At 33.2% G+C, this 11,850-nt stretch overlaps 1 protein-coding gene across 2 annotated transcripts; it reads left to right on the top strand.

Annotated features, from left to right (window-relative positions):
* Nucleotides 1-3,348: 3,348 nt before the first annotated feature.
* On the top strand, nt 3,349-7,236 carry LOC133307800 (putative RNA methyltransferase At5g10620). 2 transcript variants are annotated; one of them, XM_061508361.1, is made up of 7 exons: nt 3,349-3,479; nt 3,576-3,607; nt 3,779-3,921; nt 4,099-4,165; nt 5,287-5,364; nt 6,364-6,509; nt 7,063-7,236. In XM_061508361.1, exons 1-7 carry the CDS (start codon nt 3,419-3,421, stop codon nt 7,100-7,102), a joined length of 567 nt encoding a protein of 188 aa, XP_061364345.1. In that variant the 5' UTR covers nt 3,349-3,418; the 3' UTR covers nt 7,103-7,236. The 2 variants fall into 2 exon arrangements, with proteins under 2 accessions (XP_061364345.1, XP_061364346.1); XM_061508362.1 differs by having other exon boundaries at nt 3,419-3,491.
* Nucleotides 7,237-11,850: the final 4,614 nt, after the last annotated feature.

Here is an 11,850-nt window from a genome sequence, read left to right as displayed (position 1 = left end):
AATCAGATGACACAATTGCAAGAAAGTTATGATATGCTGATTTGGGTTTTCTGACATATTCAAGAATAAGGCATTGATCTCGAAGTTATTGGCCTTAATTTGAGGCCTCACTATGCTCGCAACAGGATGCGAGAAATTTGGGTTCAATTGTTGACCCATCACTTCCTCAAGAGGATTTTGATTATTTTCAGCTATGTTTAACTCTTTTGTAAGGTTAGAAGTAGTTGCTTTTTGTAACCTCTAGCATGAGTAAGCTATTAGTTCTCTCTAGTCTACCTAATTCTCGTACCGCAAGGCGCTGGTGTCAACAATGCCTCGCAATTGATAGTCTTGCGTAAACTAGAGAAACTAAGACAAGTAGGTCCAACTAACGGATTGCACTAAACTAACAGAAAATAAAAATAAAAAAATGATCCAATATGTCATTTAATAGATATAGTTAATGTTGATAAAAATCGATCCCCGACAACGGCGCCAAAAACTTGTTGTGACTTCGGCAAGTGCACCAGTTGTACAAGTAATATAGCGAAAAAGAGTGGGGTTGTCATTCCCACGAGTATTGATGTACAAGCACTGACTTAACTATGTGTCCAAAGTTGGATCGATCTTTAAAGTTTTTGAGAATAATGATTTAATTATGAAAATAGAATTTTTCATTAACAATTAAATAACAAGAACAAGAATCAAAAACAAAGATTCAAGAGCAATTTGAAATCAAGAATGCAAGGCGTAGTTAGGGTGTTGATTTCCTCAATATCTTCCTAACAATTTTACCCTTTCCTGTGACCAATATCCAAGAACATGTTATTGACAATTCTTTTATAATTAATTAAAGTCCAATCCCTTGATAATTTAATCCTTGACTCTATTTAAAACCTTAATCTCTCAGTGATCTTTCCTGGAGCAAGCATTAAGAGCAAGAACCATAAAGTCATAGGATTTGTAAGCCTATGCTTAGATCATATAAACCCTAGTAATTAACCAATCAAAATCAAAACACCAACATTCATGTTGTCAAGTAGGATTCATATGTTCATCTATGAGTGATCAATTCATAAACGAAACTAGTCGTGGGAAATTTTATTAATTGCGTAACTTTGAAAATGAATATCAAATTACCAGAAAGGAATAAATAAAACTAGGAATCCATTGATTTCATCTAACCCCAATTACATAAAAGAACCTAGCCTAACATTGTCATAGAAACAAAAACAAGAGATAAAAATTAAGGAGAATTCATGACTCGGTCTCCATGGTGAAGCTATGACCCTTCTTCCACCTCCTCCGCTTCAGAACTGCTCTTCTGTCTCCTCAAGATGTCTCCAGTCGTCCAAGAATGAGAATAATTGGCCTAATTCGTGCCTTTTTAAATAAAAATATCCTTGGGCCTTCAATTAGGTCACTACTCACTGAAGCAAGCTTTTTAACGAGCAAATACGACATCATCATTGGTCTGCTCGCTTAAGCGAGTATGCTAGCGAGCAAATTCGACAACCAAAATATAGTTTTGTATTTTGGTCATAACTTGAGTTATACTTGTCCAATTAATGTGATCTTGGTCTCGCTGAAAAGATAAGAGAAAAATCTATAACATATATACAACACGAGATCCAAATTCATCACATTCGATACAAAAAATTGACCGAAAGACAGGTTGAAGATGATTTTCACTAAATGGTTGCTCCTCATTTATCACTTTAAGTCTTTCTAGGTTAGCCACTGCTCCAATGCTTCATAATAGCAATTTAAACCTGAAACCAGTATATTTTTAAGTCAATAACACATCAAATGATAAAAACTTAAGAATTTTTTGCATTTGACAAAATATGTTATGTTCCCTACCATTTAGAATGACATTTATTATACTTTTACTTCTAAAAACAAGGTGTGTTTGGCACCTAACATGCAACAGAAGCACGGTTTTTCGAACCACAAAACAAGACAAACTGTCTCAGTCTTTCAACGGTCAAGCCTCAGAACAAGAAAAGGCACCCTAACCAGTCACTCTGGACAATGTAGATCGTGTGCAATGTATCTGTCCACGACTGATCGAATACTGCCACTCGGTTTAGATCCAAACGAAAACAAATAGCCAATGACAACAAATGAGATGGTCAGCACAGAGATATCTTGCAAAATTATATTTACCCGGTCGATTTACCCGATCGCCCTTATATCTTAGCACCATGACTTCATATGCTACTAAGCTTAGTGGCTTCTGTTCTGACCGGCCCAATTGGCTAGCCCAATATAGGAGGCCTATTTTACCTCTAATACACTAACACTGCTATACCTCTACGGCTGTGACAGTGCTGCCATATTAGCACCCATGTATCAGGCTCCCCAACGTAAGACACACAAGGTCTTATGTTAGAATGTCCTCTTTTACTTTACCTTGCGCAGCAGTTGCCGAAGCATTGATAGCAGCTGTAAGATGCTTTGGCCATCAAAGCCAAGCTACAATGGTTCCCCCTAAACCAATTGACTTGGCTCACTCTCCCACATGGATAGAGCCTAACCTAACTATAAATACCCCCTCATTCTTCACCATGGACATAGGTGGTTCTCACCCTACTAACAATTCAATGATGTTTAAGACTTAATCTTGTTGCATGATCCTTTCTTATGGAATTTGTTTTCCTATTGCAGGAGATAAAATTTTCTCCTAGAATTCTAAAATAACGTCGTTTTGGAATTTGGAATAAAGAATAAAGGCTATTTTGAAAATGGGTTTTATGAGTGTTAAGTTATTGAATATAATCTTTTGTCCAGTCTCTAAATCATAACCGTACAAATATTGATCAATGGTGATAAAGGAAGAGAGAAAAAAAAATTATAATCATATAAAAATGAATCAATTAATATAAGAAAATAAATAAATAAAATGACGTAGTTTAATTATGACTGGATAATCAAGTGACATAACAAATAATAATTCCTTTGATATTATAACATATATTTTACTAGCATACCTTTTATTTTGAGGTCGCAGGGATGATGACTTTAATGTTAATACCTTTTAACAGTTTTAGGTTTTTTTAACGGGAGAGGTTATACTTATTATCTTTTTTTTCTTACTACTTGTTACTACCAAATCTTAATCGTTGATTTCCGTCAATTAAACGGTTATAACTTATTAGAATTAATAATTAATTAATAAGTGTGACCCAATAAATTATAACCATTAAATTGGCAGAAATCAACGGTTAAAATTTAATAATAACAAATAATAAAAGAAAAAAAAGTAATAACTATAATATTTCCTTTTTTAATAATATCTGCCCGGTTATTTCTTGATGTTCATCTACTTTCATCTTTTTTTTTTTTTTTTAATTCTTTTACCTATAACCCAGAACCAGGTACCTTCTTTTCTTCCATTTCCATAACATAGTTTCCACCGCTTGTGTTTCTGTTCCGAATGGGCACGGCATTCCACCTTTGTGCCAGTTTTAATTCAACCAGTTCCAATCCTGTTCAAGGTATTTATACTAGTAACCACACTAATTTCTGCATCGCATTTTCTAAAATCCCACACTTTTTCTCTTAAATCCTCATCTTATGCCGAAAATTCCCAGGTAGAAAATGCAAGTATGCGGGTCAATCAGTGGTAAAAATTATCTGAACTTAACTCCTTGAATTTCAACATAACCCAGTTATCGTTACTATCAATTATCAAACAATACGAATCCCAATTAACGTTGCTACCGAAGTCGTAATTTGCGTGATTGAATGTGTGTGTGTTTTTTTTTCAATTAATTGATTATTTGAGTTTGTGTAGAGAGCACTTCCTATACGAATATTATCAGTGGGGAAGAAGCGATCACGTGGACTACAACTCATGGTTGATGAGTATGTTGAAAAGCTCAAATACTATTGCAGTGTTGAGGATGTTCAAATACGGCCAAATCCTAGAAATGCACGGTGAATTCACTGTATTGCTTTTATTTCAGCAGTTTTATTCTCTCCAGCTTTGAATGACCAATATGAATTCAAGATTTGCCTCTAGTGAGTGCATACATGTACACAGGAACTTGCATTTTTTTTTATTTTTTTTCATTTTCTAATAGAAAAAGGTTGATCATTTTGTTTGTGTTGTAGTGACCAAAGGGCTCAGGTTGACGATGAAGACACGGCATTTATGAACCTTATAAGGTCTGATGATTGGGTATAGTCTCCAACATGTATGAATTTAAATTACAGTAAGGAATAATTTTGTTATCCTTATTTGTACTTGTAAGTGTATTTTGTTCCGTGGTGGAGATGAGAATGATAGTAAAATAAAGGAATTGCTTTCCGTGTTCAGAACAAATACTGCTTGGTGCTTGCTTATTACAATGCTTCCATTTGTTCTTCAGTTTAACTCTGAAGTTTCGATGAATTTTTTGCCTTTTTCTCCTTCTTACCTCACTTTTATGAAGGAACTCAAATCTAAATTCTAAGCCTTGATGTGTCCTCAGAATAATCATGTAATCTGACTTAATATGTTTATATTCTCCTTTAGTTCAGTGTCTTGTGCTGGTGACACAATGCAGTCAAATTAAGCCTAAGTAGATGTTAGTGCCAAATCTGTGTTATGTTTTGTCTTGCTAATGGTCTTTATCCACTTATCCACAGTGTTGGAACTAAATTCAGGTTCGTTTTCTTGCCCGGAATATCCAATATGGACGACACCCACTTTTAACACAACTCACATTCTGTTTAAACCATGAAGATCTATGTCATATGTTTTATTTACTACGATTGACATGGTTTCAATTTTAGCAAACATTGTAGTACCATTTCCTGTTGCAGTGTCTACTTTAAGTCCTTGCTTGAAACTTGGAACCTACTTTACTCGCAACTCATTTTCAAGATATAGTGGAACATTATAAATTTATAGATCTTTGTTTTATCAACAAGAATTGGCTTCTTCCCCCCTCCTAATTAGGATTTGTGATAGGAACTCAGGGAGATTGAAATGCTGAGATGAGGGATCAGAAAGATAGAGAAAGTACTTTTTGTTATTCAATCTCTACAAATCAAGGAGATAGAGACCGGCCTCCTTTGAGGGTTTCTGCTTTTCCACCAGAGCAATGAGCTCAGTACAAAATACCTTTCCCAAAAGATAACCCCTCATACAATTTCTGTTATTTAACCACTTGACTCAACTAACTTCTAACTGTCATCTTAACTGTCTAACTGCTTCTCTTATTTCTTCTAGTATACACACTCCATTTCTTTTGTCCAATCTCTTTAATCTTTATTTTCGTCCCTAACAGTTTTTCTATCATGTACCTTCACTCACAGGTTGTGATGTTAGATGAACATGGACTAGACATAGGATCTGAGCAAATGGCAGAGTTGGTGGGTGATGCAGGAAATACTGTAAGAACATCTTGTAAATGATCTCTTCTGTATGTGGAAATGCATGCCCTTATGAGTATTGATTATGCTTATTGGCTCTATGATGAAAGAGCATCGTAAGTTGTCTATCATATAATAGGCCCTTGACATCCTGTCTAAATTAAGATTTGAATACCTGAGTTCTGTTTAAATTGAGAGGTAGTAAAATAATGTCATTTGTGTTTCTTAGTTCTCACCCTTGGCAGTGCTTCTATCAATCATTTATGTGTAATTCTGCCTTTCATGAACTTACTTTATAGTGAACTGACTTAGTTATCACTAAACGGCTTTTTAGTAGTCACCAGAATAATGGGATGTATCAAATCTACTTTTAGTTTTTGTAAGCTCGCTGCAGTTTTTAAACTGACCTCTGTATTGTTACTTGCGAAAAACCATCTTCTCTTATGCTGGCCAAAACAGGTTCTCAGTTTTGAACTCCTGAAAGCATGATTTCTTGTCTGCAGTGCCAAGTTTGTATTTTAATCATATTTAGCATTAGATGCATCTCAAAATACAGCAGCGTCATTTTTAGTATTTGTTTTTATTTTGGTACATTAGTATTTGTGGCATTTGTATTTTCTAAGGACTGGATTTTTGTCACCTTTGTGAGACTTTGCAGCTAATGAATGTTGGCAGATTCAATTGTGTGAGGATATTTTTTACATGTTTTCTGCGTTGTTGGATTTCTGTTTTCCAGCCAAGTCATTTTACGCTTCTATATTGGTGTGCTGTGTGCGATAGGGTGTGTGTGTGTGGGTATACCCCAGTTTTGTCTTCTTTTAAGTACCTAATTGTACTTTGATTTGGATTTTCTGTTCTACGAATAACTCTCTTTTGATGGGAAAAATGGCATCAATTTCCATTCTTTTGTGATTTTCATCCATGTTATAATTCTTGTCTTTTTTAATATGAAGAAGATACCTTTGAATAAAGTTTCTTCTTGAATAACAATAAACTTTATTGATTTTTGCTTTCTCACAGGGTGCTTCACGATTATCATTCTGTATTGGTGGGCCCTATGGTCATGGAAGAAAAATGCGGGAACGTGCTAACTTATCAATCAAGTTATCTTCACTGGTCTTAAATCATCAAATAGCATTACTTGTGCTCATTGAACAGCTGTACAGGTAACCATATTTTAATCTCCTTTTGTATCATGTCTTTTATAATTTTATATCTGTCTTTAAAATGTAGCATCAGGATATTATAGTAACACTTCGATTGGACCATACATTGGTTGCTTTACCTTTTAGTGCCCTGCTTACTATTTTTAGTGGGAAAAATGAACATTTTGGGGAACAAAAAGGCCACTTCTAGAGAAGTTAATCAAGTTATCTTTTGGTTTCTGAGGAAAAGCTTAGAACACAAGTATTTTTCAGCTTTTCCTACAACCTAAAGTTTTTACTTTTTCAAATAAAAAAATTTCTTTATACCACTACCATTTTTGGGCTTTTGCATATAAAAACAATTCCATAGGGCTTTAAACCAATCGCAATGCAACTTTGCTTTTCACTTGTATGAATGGTAAACTCCCAATTTACAATTGAATGCTATTTTTCCATTCTGGCCAAAACAAAATACAGTCTTAATTATCTCCAAGAATTGCCACTTGTTCATGTTCTTGAGACTATATTATTTACTTGTAAGTGGCTAACACACACTTCAATCTCTGATTTATAGGTCATGGACAATTTTAAGAGGACAAAAGTACCATCATTAGATATCCTATCTTATTTGTTTATCTTTCATATACGTCTTTCGTGATGTGTCCAATTTTCCCATGAACCTTTTATATCTTGTCTTCTATTTCACGAAATTGGATCTTTTGGAATTTGGGGTGAACGGATGAGATGTCTTGGCATGAATGTGAATATTTGAAAATTGGATTTTTTTACATCTGCCGCTACCTGGAAGGAATTTGTTCAATCTACTTCAAATGTAAAAGCACATCATACATGCATAAAAGCAATAATAATTGATTATTTAAGCAGTACAGCAAAACTTCAATTTAATTGACAGATTAATCACCTGGGAACAAAGTGGGAAAAGGTAATGATGTGAGAGCAGCACATCCCAATTGTTGTATCGACAAAACGAACTTAAAAAAAGAAAAAAAATTGTAAATAATCTCATGGGCGAATCAACCAATACTTAATTTTTTTTTTTTTTTTTTTTTACCTCTCTACTTGCAACTGATCTTGGGGAAGGAGGGAGAAAAATTAAAATTCAACCGCAATCCATAACAAAGGTGAAGAATACGCGAAGACAACTTCTGGAATATGAGATAAAATAAAATTGAACAATATAATCAAATAAAAAGAAAAGAGAAACACTTGTTTTGATAAAATGGTGAAGACCGACTAAAGGTGGGAAGAGGGAGAAAAGATGAAGATGGTGCAGAGAGACAAAATTTATAGTACTCAAACACGTCCCACAAAAGGCGTGATTGGTTGAAGAGAGATACTTCCCACAAGGGGCGTGACTTACTAGGTGCTGACACGTGGCACAAAAGTTAACAGTTTGACCGTAAAACTTTGGAAGTCCATAACTTTTGACTCGGTGTCCGAATTAGGTAAAAAAAATTTTTGATTCCACACTATTTTTAAAAATTTACGTAATGACACTTCATTTGGCATATTTTGTCTCTCACAAAGAAAGTTTGAATTTACAACAACGATACTATAAGAACATTTAAACCCAGATTAATAAAGAGAAAATCACTATTATGATTAAAAACATTTCCACTGTTATGATTAGAAAGTAAAGATCCTTATGATTATGGTACTATTTTGTCACTTATTGAAAAAGTTTGAAGTTACTAAAAAATTACCTAATTAGGAGAAAGACATGCTCCACATGGGGCATGACTCACCAAATGCTAATATGTGGCATAAAAAGTCTGTAATTTGACCGTAAAACTTTGGAAGTCTATAACTTTTGATTCTGGTGTTCGAATTAAGTAATTTTTTTTTATTCCACATAATTTTTTGAGATCTACGCAATGATGTCTCATTTGAATATGAACGATGTTATTTAAGTTGAAGTTTCGTCTCCCATAAATATAATTTCAATTTTACACAATGGTACCATGATTATAAGGATCTTTACTAGGAATGTTTCTAATCATGAAATTGGTTTTCTCTTTATTAATTCGGGTTTAAACGTTCTTATGTTATCGTTATTGTAAATTCGAACTTTTTTGTGAGAGACAAAATATGTCAAATGAGGTGTCATTGCATAGATCTCAAAAAGTTGTGTAGAATCAATTTTTTTTTACCTAATTTGAAAACTCGAGTCAAAAACTATGGACTTCCAATGTTTTACAGTAAAACTGTTGATTTTTTATGCCACGTGTCAGCATCTGGTGAGTCACGCCCCTTGTGGGGAATGTCTCTCTCATCAAACATGCCTCATGTGGGGAGTGTCTTTTTCCAACCGATCACGTGCTCTGTGGGGCGTGTTCGAGTGCTATAGATTTGTATTTACATTTAAAATGACTATGTTTTCATAAATATTTATTAAAAAAGCAATATTTAAATTTCTTTGCCATTATTTTTTCATCGCTACTTTTGGTTTTCCTATAGAGTCGCTTTATTTGTTATGACTCCTAAGAAAATCTTTATTTCATGACATCCTTTAACAATGAATTTAATAAATGTAGTAACTAAATTTTTACTTTAATTAAAATTTTGTTTATATTTTCACTTGTATATTTGTGTACATATATTATTTTATTAAAAAATTAAATTATAAGAATTTATAATTTGTATAGAATATTTAAAGAAAGTGTTAAATATTTATTTGTTAAAATAATTTTTAATATATTGAATATGATAAGAAATAAAATTTTAAGAAATTATAATTTTGGATAACCACAAGCCGGCTCTAGCCCATAGGACTTTTGGCCCGTGGATGCCTTTATTATTGAGGGCTATTTGGCCGTGAGTGTTTTTTTACCCTAACCCACACGAATTAAGGCCTAATGGATCAGCTGACCCATTTTGACAGCTCTATATTAAATGATCCCATAAATCTCTATTATTGTTGAGATTGTGATATAATAATATGAAGAGAAACAAATAAAATAGATATAAAAAAATTAATATAATATCCTATCTTGTTATTATTTTTTCCTATGTTGGTATGTATTTCTTTTGATCAAATAAATTGTTTCTTCGGTCATGGCTTTAATACTATCTACAAGATAACCTCAATAGTATCCACGTACTACCAGAAAATTAGTATTTTCCACAAGAGGCAATCTCCAAATCATGTTGGGCTAGCTCTTCAATTTTTTTATTTACTTTTTTTGCATTTACAAGAACTTGAACTCAAAATCTTGTTTAAACCGAATCAAATATGTATCACTTGAACCAACTCTTACCTTATTTTGGTATTCTATTATGACTATCCTCAATAACATATTCCTTTTCACAATCAAAACAACTTTGGTATTGCCCGATGTCATGTATGACTCATCTTAACAATTTTAATATTATTAATAAAATTTATTTTCTACTTCCGATGGTACATGACTAATCCTTGTTTGGAGCAACAAGAGTATTCTAGTATTATCTTTAGAAGACATTGTTGTATAAATGAGTTATGAATAAGAAGTTTGAAGAGTCACGTCTTTTTATTTTTGAACCGCCATATCTTTTCATTTACGAACAGTCGTGCCTCTTTGTTTGTCAACAATCGTGCCTCTTCATTTTTGAACAGTTGCGTCTCTTCGATTCTGAAAAGTCGTGCCTCTTCTCCTGTAATTGTTCATCTCTTATGTATACTAGTGGTCAATGAATTCCAAGACCTCAGTTTTCCTGATTCCTTACCAAAGCTCTATCAAGACTAATCCTCACATGTTGCCTTTGTCTGCAATTGATCAATGTTCGTTGTGTCCGCCGGTGTTGTTTCTTCTGATTACGCCACCGTTGTAACAAAGATAACTCATTCTATCCTGTGAGACATTTGTCCACAAATCTTAGGCACCGCTGAGGAGGCAAAATTTCCTTAAGGACACAATATACAATACTATGCTCGGGTTTAATTTTATGCAATTTTTATACTTGCATATTGCATTCTGATTTTATGTGATTGCATGCAATTTTGTGATTTTTGATATATTCATAACTAATAACACATATTTTGCCCTACCACCAATAATAATCTTAAGACAATATTTCTTTCTTTATGGTGCCCAAGATTCATGGACAAATGTCTCACATGATAGAGCAAATTATCTCTATTCTTATGGCAGCACTTCGACATTGAATAGTCTCATCGAACTTAACCTATGTTTGACCAACCACACAAGAGTAATGGAATCAGTGGCGGAGCCAGGATTCTTTATTAGCGGGGGCAAAAAAATTGGAGGAAGAGGATCTTTCTGAAAAAATTTCTAGTAAAACTAACATGAGGCAGCAACTGTTCGTAGTTTGAGTTCACCTATAAAGGTGAAATGTTTCAATAACAAATAATAATTGTTCATCCATAACTTCACCCGAACAATAAAACAAACTTTTTTTTTGTGCTTTAAACACGTAATGGTTTGCTTCTTCTTTTTCAGCTTCTCCTGGAAAAATCATATGTTAAAAAAATTTTCTTCAAAATTTTGGAGGGGGGCAGAGGGGGGGCGGCTGCCACTGTAGCCTTCCCTTGCTCCGCCCCTGAATGGAATACAAATGCGAATGAAATGGGAAAAATCTTTGTTAAATTTCTGATTCTCTATTTATTTATAAAAAACATAAGATCATGATTCAAAAGGAACTTATTCAATGACGAAACAATACATCGATTCGACACGAAATGACACATCCGTTCGACGATGAAAAGACACACCTTTTCTATATCAAACTTGTTATTCATATACATAATTAATTAAAAAATATTCCAACATACATTACGAAAACTAAAGCTTATTTCCTACTCAAGTTATCTTTTATTATTTATTTAAACTCTCTCTTCAAATTTTATGTTAAAAAAGAATACATTTCAATTCTTAGAGTCTCCTCCCTTCTTTTTTCTAGTAACAATTTTTTCTTTAACTTAAAGATTAATATTTTAATATCTTTGCTGGTTCAAAAAATTTATATTATTATTTAATGACAGATTATCACATTATTCAATATATTTGATATTTAATGTGGTTAAAAATATAATCAAATTTATTAATGTTAAAACAATATTAAACGACAACGTAAAATAATTAAAAATTAATTATATAATTTCCATCTAAAGTCTCCTCCTCTAGTCATCTCAATCAATGACTTTGACCAAGGCCAGCTATTGACTTGCACCGTTTATCTCACGACATGAAACGATTTTGTTACTATTATTTTTTTAAATGGTCTTCATTTATTAGGGTTTGGAGGTTAGGAAGTTCATTAAATAACCTCACATGGTTTTCATCACCATGAAAAGAACAAAAAAAAAAGGAGTTACGGTAATGGATTGTGGAGCGTGAAGTTC

Source organism: Gastrolobium bilobum, unplaced genomic scaffold (genome assembly GCF_033153095.1).
Source record: "Gastrolobium bilobum isolate Gb01-03AN ecotype WA unplaced genomic scaffold, APGP_CSIRO_Gbil_v1 utg2535, whole genome shotgun sequence".
Taxonomy (NCBI): Eukaryota; Viridiplantae; Streptophyta; class Magnoliopsida; order Fabales; family Fabaceae; genus Gastrolobium; species Gastrolobium bilobum.
Note: the sequence above shows the minus strand (reverse complement) of the source record. Positions and strands in the feature narration are given on the sequence as shown.

Bases quoted from the DNA above. Each gene is read 5' to 3' on its own strand.
- LOC133307800 (XM_061508362.1), top strand. From the start codon at position 3,419: ATGGGCACGGCATTCCACCTTTGTGCCAGTTTTAATTCAACCAGTTCC. The intron at 5,365-6,363 runs GTAAGAACATCT...GCTTTCTCACAG, and splicing joins TGGGTGATGCAGGAAATACT to GGTGCTTCACGATTATCATT. The intron at 6,510-7,062 runs GTAACCATATTT...TCTGATTTATAG, and splicing joins CTCATTGAACAGCTGTACAG to GTCATGGACAATTTTAAGAG.